Source organism: Hoplias malabaricus, chromosome 4 (assembly GCF_029633855.1).
Source record: "Hoplias malabaricus isolate fHopMal1 chromosome 4, fHopMal1.hap1, whole genome shotgun sequence".
NCBI classification, from domain to species: domain Eukaryota; kingdom Metazoa; phylum Chordata; class Actinopteri; order Characiformes; family Erythrinidae; genus Hoplias; species Hoplias malabaricus.
This window is the reverse complement of record NC_089803.1, coordinates 4,118,041-4,133,502: the sequence shown is the minus strand read 5'-3', so window position 1 is coordinate 4,133,502 and position 15,462 is coordinate 4,118,041. Positions and strand designations below refer to the sequence as shown.

Sequence of the window (15,462 nt, the reverse complement as noted above, 5' to 3'; positions counted from 1 at the left end):
GTCACTGATATGTAACTAATATAGTTCACTTCATCAGGGCAAGAGCACTGAATCACAGACAGTTTGAAGGAGTTGTGGAGGAGCATGAGACTGAACATGATGACATAGGCTACCACACAGCTGTCAGATGGCTCTGTCTGGACAAGGTGATTAAACGAGTGTGGGACCTGAGAGCAGAGATTCTAGAGTGTTGTGACAAGAAAGGCAAAGACATCCCAGAGCTCTCAGATGCAGACTGGATGGCAGATCTCACATTTGACTTCAAAACAATTGAGAGTGAAATGTATATTTTTTCTCCTTTTACTTGCAGTGTGGATAACACACACATTGATGTTCAGCTTGATCTCATCGATTGTCTGACACACTACTGGCAGAGCACTTCAAGTCAGTATCACTTCTGGATATTTATTCTTCTCCCAAAGTAGTTTTCTCAAAATAGAGCACATGGAGGAAACCCACGCGGACACGGGGAGAACACACCAAACTCCTTAAGGACTGTCCCCCAGAGCGGGGCTCGAACCCACAACCCCCGGACCCTAGAGCTGTGACATAGACACTACCTGTTGTTTTGGGGGTTTTACCTCTACTGTGATTGTTTATATTTTACATTATCATCATTATGGCGGCACGGTGGACCAGCAGGTAGTGTCACTATCACACAGCTTCAGGGTCCTGGAGGTTGTGGGTTCAAGTCCCGCTCTGGGTGACTGTCTGTGAGGAGTGTGGTGTGTTCTCCCTGTGTCTGTGTGGGTTTCCTCCGGGTGACTGTCTGTGAGGAGTGTGGTGTGTTCTCCCTGTGTTTGTGTGGGTTTCCTCCGGGTGACTGTCTGTGAGGAGTGTGGTGTGTTCTCCCTGTGTCTGCGAGGGTTTCCTCCGGGTACTCCGGTTTCCCATGGTCCAAAAACACATGTTGATGGTGGATTGGCAACTCAAGTGTCCGTATGTGTGAATATGTGAGTGTGTGTGTCGCCCTGTGAAGGAATGGCGCTCCCTCCAGGGTGTGTTTCCACCTTGCGCCCAGTGATTCCGAGTAGGCTCCGGACCCACCGCAACTCTGAATTTGATAAGGGTTACAGACAATGAATGAATGACAAATCCTCTGGGGTCTCTGGTTTAGGTGAATTGGCTTCTCTCATAACTGTCCTGGTGTGTGAGTGAAAGAGTGTGTATGTGAAAGAATGTCTGTATGTGTGAGTGAATGTGTCCAGATATGGACAGCGCTCTGCCCTGGGTGAAACCCTAGTGTCCGATGCAGTCCTCCAGGTGGACGGTCGTTCCTGGTTGAGAGTACACTGAGCATTTGGCTGCCGCTTCTCGCCAGTGTGTGTGTGGATTGAATGTTGAGTGTTGATTGTAAAGCGTCCTTGGGTTTCTAGAAAAGCACTATATAAGTGTAACGTTAAATAAAACACATTTAGACACATATTTGGGGCTCCTCATCCTGGCTGGAGTCTATAAGTCAAAGGAAGAATCAACAGCCAGTTTTTCAAAAGTAATAAAATGGTGAAAAATTTAAAACCTTGTAATTTTTATGTAAAACGAGTGAATCATCGTAATTGAACCATTACTTTGAACCATTACCTGTTAGAGGTAAGGTACACCACTGCACTAAATATTGATTGAATAATTAGTAATGGAGTTAGTAATGACATATTCACACTGCTGGTTAGGATTTTTTTTGTTTCAGACATGTTTTGGATAATTAAACATGCACCGGGTCAAACTGACCCCCGAACATCATTGCTGTTCCTGAAAAACGAACATAAAGGAGGGTTAAAGTTTTAAATAAAGTGGTTTTAAGTGGACAGAGTGTGGTAGAGGCGGACAGGCAGCCTGTCTGGAGAGTACTCTACAAGCCGTCCCTTACAAGAGGCTCAGTTCTGTCTGTAGAGTTATTTAAGGCCTGTCACAGTGTCAGAGTTACTTTGTTGTGTTTGTTAATCAGTAATTCACATAAATAACTCATTGGAAGACAACAGTATTTCAGAGTCAGTTAATAATCTACAGGATGTGTTCAAATGTCTGAATAAAACAAATCTAATTCTACCTCTTTAGAAATTCCTCAAGATTCAGAGGGAGGAGGAGATTTCTAACTTACAGACAGTGTGTGTTAGTGAGGTGTGTGTCTCTCCTCCACAGAGTGTGTTATTGTGTGTGGAGGTGTGTGTTAGTGAGGTGTGTGTCTTTCCTCCACAGAGTGTGTTATTGTGTGTGGAGGTGTGTGTTAGTGAGGTGTGTGTCTTTCCTCCACAGAGTGTGTTATTGTGTGTGGAGGTGTGTGTTAGTGAGGTGTGTGTCTCTCCTCCACAGAGTGTGTTATTGTATGTGGAGGTGTGTGTTAGTGAGGTGTGTGTCTCTCCTCCACAGAGTGTGTTATTGTGTGTGGAGGTGTGTGTTAGTGAGGTGTGTGTCTCTCCTCCACAGAGTGTGTTATTGTGTGTGAAGGTTTGTGTTAGTGAGGTGTGTGTTAGTGAGGTGTGTGTCTCTCCTCCACAGAGTGTGTTATTGTGTGTGGAGGTGTGTGTTAGTGAGGTGTGTGTCTCTCCTCCACAGAGTGTGTTATTGTGTGTGGAGGTGTGTGTTAGTGATGTGTGTGTCTTTTCTCCACAGAGTGTGTTATTGTGTGTGGAGGTGTGTGTTAGTGAGGTGTGTGTTAGTGAGGTGTGTGTCTCTCCTCCACAGAGTGTGTTATTGTGTGTGGAGGTGTGTGTTAGTGAGGTGTGTGTCTCTCCTCCACAGAGTGTGTTATTGTGTGTGGAGGTGTGTGTTAGTGAGGTGTGTGTCTCTCCTCCACAGAGTGTGTTATTGTGTGTGGAGGTGTGTGTTAGTGAGGTGTGTGTCTCTCCTCCACAGAGTGTGTTATTGTGTGTGGAGGTGTGTGTTAGTGAGGTGTGTGTCTCTCCTCCACAGAGTGTGTTATTGTGTGTGGAGGTGTGTGTTAGTGATGTGTGTGTCTTTTCTCCACAGAGTGTGTTATTGTGTGTGGAGGTGTGTGTTAGTGAGGTGTGTGTCCCTCCTCCACAGAGTGTGTTATTGTGTGTGGAGGTGTGTGTTGTTGAGGTGTGTGTCTCTCCTCCACAGAGTGTGTTATTGTGTGTGGAGGTGTGTGTTAGTGACGTGTGTGTCTCCTCCACAGAGTGTGTTATTGTGTGTATCATCCTCCCCCTCAGCACCTGCAGTAGGGTGCAGCTGCAGCAGTGCAGTCTCTGACTGAGGGAGGTTTTTGTACGACTCTATTTCACTGTGTAAACACATCACTACCACTGATCTCATGATAACTCTGACAGTAATAATCTCCTGCATCTTCAGTCTGGACGTTACTGATGGTCAGAGTGAAGTCAGATCCAGATCCACTGCCACTGAAACGATCTGGAGTACCTGACTGTCTAGTGTTACTGGAGTGGATTAAGAGTTTAGGAGCTTCACCAGGTTTCTGCTGATACCAGGAGAAACAATCTCGAGGGGAACAACCTGATGCTGCAGGGATGACTTTGCAGTTAATGGTGACTGATTGTCCTGCAGAAACTATTTTTATTGCAGGACTCTGTGTCACAGTCACCTGACCACTGGATCCTAAAGGGAAAAAAAATGTACAAAATAAAGTGTGAGTTCTATTTAATAATATATAATTTAATATTTTCAGTCAAATAAAATAAAAATGTTTTTAAAAACTATTAATAAAGTATTAATTTTTAGTTTCTTATAATGTTTTAATACAAATACATAGAATCCACTTACATCAGATATAAAACAAACACAAAATTAATACGGTTTCTTACCTCTCGTCCAGAGCGCCAGTGTCCAGATGAAGATGGAGACCAAAGTCATGGTTGCTGTGGGTGAAGTTTGTGGGGCAGCAGCTCTCAGTCATGAAGTGTTAAACTCACAGGACTATAAACACTAGCAGAGCACTGAAGCATGGGCTCATGATGCAAAGTGGACCCTCTCTATGGAAATCATCTTTCTAACAACACTGAGGAAAGATCATCATATTTATTTGATATTGTTTGATCAAACATTTCTGCTCAGTGTGGAGTCTCATGTTTAAAATCCTAAACTCTAACTGTCTCTGCCTTTCATTTGAGGTTTTCTGCAGCTGCTGCTGCGGCTCCATCTGTCTGGATCAGGGCTGGAGGACTTTTGGGTGGAGGAAACACAATGATAACAGTAAGAATCTTTTAAACTATTAATGAATGTTGAACAGTTTTCAACAGCAGCTCTAATTTTTACTGATTGAATTATTTATGAACACTTCTGATGAAAGTGAACATATAATCACCAACACAGAGAGTGGAGCATGTTTTTATTATTGTCATTAATTGGATCTGGTTTTAATATTAGTTGATATGATTGTATCTGTGATTGTAATTGGAATCTGAGATGAAAACATGTTTCTACATGTAGTTTTATACTTTTATATCAAGTGTTTGTCTGTTGTGGAAATACAAAAGAACAAAGTGTGTCCTGGGTTTAGATATTTTAATGTTTATAAAATAATCCTTGTTGAGAATCTGTAGCTTCTACAGTTTGGGAGTGTTTTCCATTATTAATAGCTGCAGAATCCATTAATATTGTGTTCTAGTTCAGAAATAGTGTGTGTGTAAAGGCTGAAGAGAGGGGTGTGTTTAGAGCAGGAGGTTTTTGTACGGCCAGTAAACGAGTTTGTATCACTGTGGGTCACTTTTGGTGGAGGAACAAAACTGGATGTTGGAAGTAAGTCCACTTTTACTCTTTATTCAAAAGGAATCTTTAATTAAAATGATTCTGGACAACAGTAGAGATGCACTTGATGATCTTCTGAATAAATGATAATCCAAATGTGAATGTATTTAATTAGAACTGCTCTGAAGTGTGGAGAGTGTGGAGCTTTAGGTTTCACCACCAGCTCCTGTTTCTGAACTGGATTTCTTTTCTTTAAAATACAAATATTTCCTAAAGGTTTCCTGTGAAGTGTTCAGTGATGACATTTCTTTTTAAAAAGATCAAATGTAAAGCTGGATTGTAGAGTCAGTGTTGGGTGATTGGAGCCGTTCTGTCTCCATCTGGACGCCACAATGTGGAGGTTATTATGAGCAGTGTTTTCTGTTCTAAAGCTTTGAAGACGTAGTACATGGAGACTGCAGCTTGTTATTTAGTTATTGATTATTTACTGTTTTGGAGGAAATCAAATCATGTTTTAAACTTTCACATCATGGGATGTGTGTAATGTTACAATTATAATGAATTAAATGAAAGAAATAGTTTTAAAAGTATTCTGAATGAAATGTATCTATTAATGTAATTGTAAATATTAGTTCATATTTGAAGCGGTTCAGTTTAAGGTTATAATTAGAGCGTTATTTTAATGCTTCACTGAACTCAGTTCTGCTCTGTTAGAAAAACAGTTATATGCAAATGTTTGGGGACGCCTGGTGAAATCATAATGTTCTGTAGATGTTTGTAAGTGAAAACTCTGTAATATTTAATGAAACTGAAATCCTCCTCTGAATGTAATTGTAAATATGAGTTTATATGTGAAAGTGGTTGAGTTGAAGGTTGTAATTAGAGTGTGATTTTTACTGCATCACTGAAGTCATTTGTGCTGTGTTAGAAATAAGGGAAATGAAACTTTGTGTGTGTGTGTGTGTGTGTGTGTGTCCTAGCTCCGACCCGCCCCACCCTCACAGTCCTGCCCTCCTCCAGTCTGGGGCAGAAGGAGACCACACTGGTGTGTTTGGCCAACAAGGGCTTCCCCTCAGACTGGAAGCTGAGCTGGAAGGTGGGTGGAAACCCTCTGACCTCAGGGTTTAGTCAGAGTCCTGGGCTTCTGCAGAAGGACACTGGCCTCTACAGCTGGAGCAGCACCCTGACCCTCCAGGAGGACGAGTGGATGAAGAAGACAGTGACCTGTGAGGCCACCAAAGGAGGCCAGACTACTGTCAGTGAAACACTGAAGAGAGATCAGTGCACTGGACAGTGAGGGTCCACACCTGTGTTGGAGCTGATAGAGCTCCTCTTCATCTTCAGTGTGTTCAAACATGTCTCTGATTAATGCTCAGATCTTCACATCAGCTTCTGACACAATACTGTCTAAAGAATGTGTCTCAGTTAATACAGTCCTGTACTGTGTCTTGCTTTTTTTTTCATTTTTCAACTGTATTCATTAAAGTTTTAAATGTAAGAAATAAAATGTGAATCTGTTCTCAAAATAAAGCAATTTTATCAATAAACAACAATTTTTGTTTTTTTTATCCCTTGACTTTCTTTGTCTAAGCATGAAGCAACAAGTTTATAATATGCTTAATCTTGGAAATTAACCATAATAAGCAATAATTTCCAACACATTTCTTTCTGCAAGGGATGTTCACTATTATTGTAGATATCAAGCAGCAAAAAGTGAATTTACAGTAGTTTTTTCAATCTTCAGGTGGCCATTAGAATTAAAGTCTTTTTTTATTGCAATTGCAGAATTAAAGTAGAAAACACATTCTCTTTTAGAAGGATTTACAAGCACTTATTAATGTTGTGGAAGTAGTTCATAATGAGCAACCTACATTAATAAAGTATTTATTATGTACTTTGCAAGACCGTAACTAAAGCATTACTAATTAAACCTTAATAACAACTGACTTAGTCTTACAAAGTGCTTATTAATGTAGACATTATAGCAAGAGATTTGAAGATCTCCTAAGACTGAGAGACATGCCTCCTTTGCTGGAAAGTGTCTGGGGTTCCGGATTTCATTTCCTTGGCTAAAGTCACTTAGGTGATTAAAAATCTCAGCAGTGCTAAAGCCCTGGGAGTGGATGATATTTGCCTGGAATTACTGAAGGCCCTTGATACTTTAGGTTTGTCTTGGCTGACACACCTTTGCAGTACTGAATGGACCTCGGGAACTGTGCATTTGGATTGGCAAACTGGGGTGGTGGTTCCCAATTTTTTTAATAAGTGTCTGGAGAATGTGCATCCACATTCACAAAGAAACAATGTGGATTTCATTCATTCATTATCTCTAACCACTTATCCGCCAGTCGTTCACAAGGCAACCCAGACACTCACACACACACACACCTACAGACACTTTTGAGTCGCCAATCCACCTACCAACATGTATTTTTGGACTGTGGGAGGAAACCGGAGCACCCGGAGGAAACCCACACAGACACAGGGAGAACACACCGATTCCTCACAGACAGACACCCAGAGCGGGAATCGAACTCACAACTTCCGGGCCCCTGGAGCTGTGTGACTGCGACACTACCTGCTGTGCCACCGTGCCGCCCAATGTGGATTTTATCTGGGATATCGTACCTAAATCTTTACTTTCTCACAAGTGATTGAGGGGACATGGGAGTTTGCTACTCCATCCTACAGCGGATTTACGAGGAGCAGTCCAAGCAGTCAAGATTCACTTGCCTGCTCAGTTATGCCCAAAAGAGGAATATTTTCAGAAAGACTGGCTCCATTTCAATGCTTGTATCAGCGTCTTGCTTCGGCAAACTTCCAACACATCACTGGTTACGTCATCAGAACGGTGCTACCACTAGGACCAATAAGGGGCGGCGGCAGACAGGGCATAAGGAAAAGTGTGGAGTGGATTTTCACCTGCTCTCACCTCTCCCAAGGTTCAAGCCCCCTACAAGCATTAAAATAGCCCTATTCAATGCCCAGTCTTTATCAAACAAAGCCAGTCTAATACAGGACCATATTCTTGACAAGGAAATGGATCTTATGTGCCTATCTGAAACCTGGCACCTACTAGAGTCCTATTCTGCATTGAATGAGGCCTGTCCCACAGGTTATACCTATTTGGAAAAGGCCAGGGGCACCGGTCGTGGAGGAGGCTTGGCAGTTATTTATCACGCAGACCTGCAACTGTCCCTGTTCCCCTTTGCCCAAGCTGTCCACATTTGAATGTCTTTCATTCAAATGTATATTAAAACTGCCTACAACAATATTACTTATCTACCACCTCCCCAAATCCAACCCAGGCTTTATCACAGAAATACATAACCTGTTGACATCACTCTGTGCAACAACATCCAATGTAATTATCCTTGAGGATTTTAATATTCACGTGGATTCACCCACAAGTCAATTCACTGCAGAGTTTCTGAAGCTTCTTGGGTGTACGCATCTAAAGCAGCATGTTGATGTGCCTACACACACCAGGGGGCATACACTTGACCTGGTCATCACTGATTCTGCCCCCATAACAAATCTCTCTGTGTATGATATGGGCATTTCTGATCATAAGTTCATCTCTATGGAGCTGTCTGTAACACGATTACACTCCAAACCAAAACGCATAATCCGGTTCAGAAATCTAAAAGAATATAAATTTTGCCACTCTCAATCAGGATATGAAAGAACTGTCAACTACTGCACAGTATACATCACTTAGTGACTCTGTTGACCTTTATAATACTGGTCTTCACAACATTCTTGAGTCCCATGCCCTACTTAAATCAAGAACAGTTTCTTTTTTCAGATCACCCCGTGGTTCACTGATGAGCTGCGGAGAATAAAGACAACTGGACATGCCCTTGAGTGACGATATGATCCACAGGACTGAAAGTCCATAAGCAGGCTTACCATGACCATCAAAAGGCCTATTGTAAAGCTCTGGCCACAGCTAGGTCTCAGTTCTATTCTTAGTAATAATTTTGGAAACTCAAGACAGCTGTTTTCTACAACACGTCACTTACTGAAACCCCAGACCAATATATATAGAGACCACACAGAAGAACAGTGTAACCTGTTTATGATATTTTTCTCTAATGAGGTAGAATCCACCCGTTCTGCCTTTCCTTTACCATCCCCACCTGTATCAGTGATACAGACTCTAGAGCCAGAGACCATACTCTCACTTCACTGATACTACACATAGAGAGGTGGAGGGATATATTCAAAAAATGAGGCCCTCCACATGTTCACTTGATCCTTTTCCAACATCCATCCATCCATCCATCCATTATCCATGTAATCGCTTATCCAATTCAGGGTCACGGTGGGTCCAGAGCCTACCTGGAATCATTGGGCGCAAGGCGGGAATACACCCTGGAGGGGGCGCCAGTCCTTCACAGGGCAACACACACAATCACACATTCACTCACACACTCACACCTACGGTCACTTTTTTGAGTCGCCAATCAACCTACCAACATGTGTTTTTGGACTGTGGGAGGAAACCGGAGCACACATTGGGATCTCTGGCAGGGGCCGGCAGAAGCTCCAGCAGATTCAGAACTGTGCTGCCAGGATCCTTACGAGGAAGCGCAAATATGAGCACATTACACCGTTTCTAAAATCTCTACACTGGCTACCCATCCACTGCAGAATCCAGTACAAACTCTGTTCTCTCACTCACGGTGGGTCCAGAGCCTACCTGGAATCATTGGGCGCAAGGCGGGAATACACCCTGGAGGGGGCGCCAGTCCTTCACAGGGCAACACACACAATCACACATTCACTCACACACTCACACCTACGGTCACTTTTTTGAGTCGCCAATCAACCTACCAACATGTGTTTTTGGACTGTGGGAGGAAACCGGAGCACACATTGGGATCTCTGGCAGGGGCCGGCAGAAGCTCCAGCAGATTCAGAACTGTGCTGCCAGGATCCTTACGAGGAAGCGCAAATATGAGCACATTACACCGTTTCTAAAATCTCTACACTGGCTACCCATCCACTGCAGAATCCAGTACAAACTCTGTTCTCTCACTCACCAATGTCTCTATTGAAATGCCCCGCTCTACCTCAAAGAGCTCATTACCCCGCAATACCTCAAGACATCTCCGTTCCACCAATGCCTATCTCATTCAGCACCCCCTGACCAAACTTTCTACTATGGGAAACCGGGCTTTTCAAGCTGTTGCCCCACGTCTTTGGAATGCACTCCCAGATTGTCTGAGGGCACGACAGAGCATGGAGTCTTTTAAAAAACAACTAAAAACTCTCTTATTCAAAAAGGCTTACTAGGGATTTTTTTACATCTCTACTGATCTTGTTTTTATTTATTTGTTTCTTAATGGATTTTTTTATGTTTACTTCTGTTTATCTTGTAGCACTTTGAGATTTCTTTGAAATATAAAGTGCATTACAAATATAATGTATAATTATTATTATTACTCATGTTTTGTGGATTTGGAGAAGGTGTATAGCCATGTTCCCTGAGATATTCTGTTGGTGGTGCTTCAGGAGTATGTGGTGCCAAGTTCCCTCTGGTGAGTCGTATGGTCTTTGTACTCTTAGAGTTTGAGTTGTGTTCGCATCCTCTGCAGTGGTAAGGCATAGACTGGGACAGGAGGGCTTTCATCGAGGGGTTCAGGAGATGCCATCTCTGCTATTTTCAGAAGATGTTGTTTTTTTCTGGCTTCCTCATATAGACTTATAGAGACTTTCACAGTTCACTTGAACAGTTTGTACCCAGGTGTGAAGCAGTCACTATATGGATCAGCACCTCCAATTTTAAAGCCATGGTAATCTCCTGGATAGAGATGGAATGCTCCCTTCAGGTAGGGGGTGAGAACCTACCCCAAGTGAAGTATCTCAGGTTCTTGTTGTTGACTACAGGACTGTGGACTACAATCTCTTCTTCCAGGCCACAGAGCATAAAGCATTTTTAAAATGACTAAATATTCAGAAGAACACACCTCTGTACAAGGCAAAGGCAATGAAAGGTAAGCAAAAATATGTACTCTTTATTTACTGTGGGTTTCTGTGTTTAAATGAACATATGAACCTGTTCTGTGCTGCTATGCTAACAGAGCTTAAAGTGCTCCTTCCAAGGTATGCTGTTTGCTTCACTCCATTTTAAATACTGGAAAAATGTGTACAAAATTCATTTAAATAAATGTGAATAAAATAAATGAGTTTGGCATTCTTCTTAATAGTGTTCACAATAAACGATGAGGTGTGGTATTAGTGACGAAGCTTGCGCTAACACGAGTTAGAATGATGCTATTGTAACACTACAAGAGGGCTCTTCTTGAACAGAACATGTGTAAAAACAATGGCAGATCAGAGTAGTAGCTCAGAGATAGTACATGCTGAGTGAGTGGTGTGTTTAGTGACTATAAGACATGTTTTTAGACTTCCTGAACAAAATGTTCAGCTTCTGAAGTCTTAGGTTCCCAGCCCCAGGCTCTTTCTCAGAGAGTTCTGATCTCTGTCAGAGTTCAGAGGCACAGAGACCAGTGGAATAATGATCATTACCACAATATGATGAACAAGTGGCCTAAGTGGGGATCCATGGCCTAATGGTTAGAGAAGAGAGCTGAAGACTGAAATATCATTGGCTTGATTCCCATGACCGGCAGGAGGTGGTGGAAGTAAATGAACAGCACTGTCCTCCTCCTTCCTATATATGTATATAAATGGATATATTAGCCTGGTTTACACTTAACATTAGAGTACACAAGTGTATTACATTGTTTATCCTCTGTATATTCTTACAATGAGAATATGAGAATTCAAAGTGTGATCTACCTATCTATCTATTTATCCTCCACAGAGTGTGTTATTGTGTGTGGAGGTGTGTGTTAGTGAGGTGTGTGTCTCTCCTCCACAGAGTGTGTTATTGTGTGTGGAGGTGTGTGTTAGTGAGGTGTGTGTCTCTCCTCCACAGAGTGTGTTATTGTGTGTGGAGGTGTGTGTTTGTGAGGTGTGTGTCTCTCCTCCACAGAGTGTGTTATTGTGTGTGGAGGTGTGTGTTATTGAGGTGTGTGTCTCTCCTCCACAGAGTGTGTTACTGTGTGTGGAGGTGTGTGTTAGTGAGGTGTGTGTCTCTCCTCCACAGAGTGTGTTATTTTGTATGGAGGTGTGTGTTAGTGAGGTGTGTGTCTCTCCTCCACAGAGTGTGTTATTGTGTGTGGAGTGTGTGTTAGTGAGGTGTGTGTCTCTCCTCCACAGAGTGTGTTATTGTGTATGGAGGTGTGTGTTAGTGAGGTGTGTGTCTCTCCTCCACAGAGTGTGTTATTGTGTGTGGAGTGTGTGTTAGTGAGGTGTGTGTCTCTCCTCCACAGAGTGTGTTATTGTGTATGGAGGTGTGTGTTAGTGAGGTGTGTGTCTCTCCTCCACAGAGTGTGTTATTGTGTGTGGAGGTGTGTGTTAGTGAGGTGTGTGTCTCTCCTCCACAGAGTGTGTTATTGTGTGTGGAGGTGTGTGTTAGTGAGGTGTGTGTCTCTCCTCCACAGAGTGTGTTATTGTGTGTGTATCATCCTCCCCCTCAGCACCTGCAGTAGGGTGCAGCTGCAGCAGTGCAGTCTCTGTGCAGTCTCTGACTGAGGGAGGTTTTTGTACGACTCTATTTTACTGTGTGAACACCCAGCTACCACTGATAACATGAAAACTCTGACAGTAATAATCTCCTGCATCTTCAGTCTGGACGTTACTGATGGTCAGAGTGAAGTCAGATCCAGATCCACTGCCACTGAAACGATCTGAAATACCTGACTGTCTAGTGTCAGTCCAGTAGATCAGGAGTTTAGGAGCTTCACCAGGTTTCTGTTGATACCAGGCCATACGGTCACCACCATGAACTCCGCTACTGGTTCTACAGTTGATGGTGACTGATTGACCTGTAGGAACACTTTTCACTGAAGGAGTCTGAGTAACGGTCACCTGACCACTGGATCCTAAAAGAAAAATTAAATATTAGTAACATGAATAAATGATCACAATAAGGATATTACATACGATTTAAAAATATATAATTAAGATAATTAAATTATTTAAATTATGTAGGGTTTAGGACTTCTTTTTAAGTTTAATTATTTGTATTGAAGTTATTTTAAATGAAATCAAAAGACAGATTAAAATTACAACTATTATCCTCATATTAGACATATAATATCTCCAGAAAACATGTGTGTTACCTCTCGTCCAGAGCGCCAGTGTCCAGATGAAGATGGAGACCAAAGTCATGGTTGCTGTGGGTGAAGTTTGTGGGGCAGCAGCTCTCAGTCATGAAGTGTTAAACTCACAGGACTATAAACACTAGCAGAGCACTGAAGCATGGGCTCATGATGCAAAGTGGAGCCTCTCTATGGAAATCATCTTTCTAACAACACTGAGGAAAGATCATCATATTTATTTGATATTGTTTGATCAAACATTTCTGCTCAGTGTGGAGTCTCATGTTTAAAATCCTAAACTCTAACTGTCTCTGCCTTTCATTTGAGGTTTTCTGCAGCTGCTACTGCGGCTCCATCTGTCTGGATCAGGGCTGGAGGACTTTTGGGTGGAGGAAACACAATGATAACAGTAAGAATCTTTTAAACTATTAATGAATGTTGAACAGTTTTCAACAGCAGCTCTAATTTTTACTGATTGAATTATTTATCAACACTTCTGATGAAAGTGAACATATAATCACCAACACAGAGAGTGGAGCATGTTTTTATTATTGTCATTAATTGGATCTGGGTTTAATATTAGTTGATATGATTGTATCTGTGATTGTAATTGGAATCTGAGATGAAAACATGTTTCTACATGTAGTTTTATACTTTTATATCAAGTGTTTGTCTGTTGTGGAAATACAAAAGAACAAAGTGTGTCCTGGGTTTAGATATTTTAATGTTTATAAAATAATCCTTGTTGAGAATCTGTAGCTTCTACAGTTTGGGAGTGTTTTCCATTATTAATAGCTGCAGAATCCATTAATATTGTGTTCTAGTTCAGAAATAGTGTGTGTAAAGGCTGAAGAGAGCGGTGTGTTTAGAGCAGGAGGTTTTTGTACGGCCAGTAAACGAGTTTGTATCACTGTGGTACACTTTTGGTGGAGGAACAAAACTGGATGTTGGAAGTAAGTCCACTTTTACTCTTTATTCAAAAGGAATCTTTAATTAAAATGATTCTGGACAACAGTAGAGATGCACTTGATGATCTTCTGAATAAATGATAATCCAAATGTGAATGTATTTAATTAGAACTGCTCTGAAGTGTGGAGAGTGTGGAGCTTTAGGTTTCACCACCAGCTCCTGTTTCTGAACTGGATTTCTTTTCTTTAAAATACAAATATTTCCTAAAGGTTTCCTGTGAAGTGTTCAGTGATGACATTTCTTTTTAAAAAGATCAAATGTAAAGCTGGATTGTAGAGTCAGTGTTGGGTGATTAGAGCCGTTCTGTCTCCATCTGGACGCCACAATGTGGAGGTTATTATGAGCAGTGTTTTCTGTTCTAAAGCTTTGAAGACGTAGTACATGGAGACTGCAGCTTGATTTAGTTATTGATTATTTACTGTTTTGGAGGAAATCAAATCATGTTTTAAACTTTCACATCATGGGATGTGTGTAATGTTACAATTATAATGAATTAAATGAAAGAAATAGTTTTAAAAGTATTCTGAATGAAATGTATCTATTAATGTAATTGTAAATATTAGTTCATATTTGAAGCGGTTCAGTTTAAGGTTATAATTAGAGCGTTATTTTAATGCTTCACTGAACTCAGTTCTGCTCTGTTAGAAAAACAGTTATATGCAAATGTTTGGGGACGCCTGGTGAAATCATAATGTTCTGTAGATGTTTGTAAGTGAAAACTCTGTAATATTTAATGAAACTGAAATCCTCCTCTGAATGTAATTGTAAATATGAGTTTATATGTGAAAGTGGTTGAGTTGAAGATTGTAATTAGAGTGTGATTTTTACTGCATCACTGAAGTCATTTGTGCTGTGTTAGAAATAAGGGAAATGAAACTGTGTGTGTGTGTGTGTGTGTGTGTGTGTGTCCTAGCTCCGACCCGCCCCACCCTCACAGTCCTGCCCTCCTCCAGTCTGGGGCAGAGGGAGACCACACTGGTGTGTTTGGCCAACAAGGGCTTCCCCTCAGACTGGAAGCTGAGCTGGAAGGTGGGTGGAAACCCTCTGACCTCTGGGTTTAGTCAGAGTCCTGGGCTTCTGCAGAAGGACACTGGCCTCTACAGCTGGAGCAGCACCCTGACCCTCCAGGAGGACGAGTGGATGAAGAAGACAGTGACCTGTGAGGCCACCAAAGGAGGCCAGACTACTGTCAGTGAAACACTGAAGAGAGATCAGTGCACTGGACAGTGAGGGTCCACACCTGTGTTGGAGCTGATAGAGCTCCTCTTCATCTTCAGTGTGTTCAAACATGTCTCTGATTAATGCTCAGATCTTCACATCAGCTTCTGGAGCAGCTCAGTACAGAGTTACACACTCTATATATACACTCTTACACTGTTTGTTGATTATTTGTCTGTCTTTATCTGCAATCATTAATTTTTCTTTTTAACAAAATAATGCTACATTCTTTTATGAAAATAAAGCATTTAAATCAACACAAAATGTTTGATTTTTCATTTTGAACTCCTCTTTAAACTTTTACTGAAACAGGTGAGTGTTAACGTCCACTTTGAACTGACAGAAGGGGGAGACTGATAAAGTTATTTCAATAACTCACTAATTAATGAAAGTTCAGAATTCCTGAATGTTCCTTAACCATCAAAAGTGAGAAATA

General features: G+C 41.6%; 2 gene segments (V, D, J or C); both read right to left on the bottom strand.

The window, feature by feature from the left end:
* The window catches only part of LOC136693905 (Ig kappa chain V-III region MOPC 63-like), a 344,864-nt gene extending 340,834 nt beyond the window's left edge, over positions 1–4,030 (bottom strand). The window contains 1 exon segment of the V gene segment in view: positions 3,780–4,030. Coding sequence covers positions 3,780–3,828 — 49 coding nt within the window.
* A 7,079-nt stretch (positions 4,031–11,109) lies between these two features.
* LOC136694104 (Ig kappa chain V region K29-213-like) lies at positions 11,110–12,909 on the bottom strand. The segment is given in 3 exon segments: positions 11,110–11,240; positions 12,342–12,620; positions 12,861–12,909. Coding segments are annotated over 3 exon segments (459 nt in total).
* Positions 12,910–15,462: the final 2,553 nt, after the last annotated feature.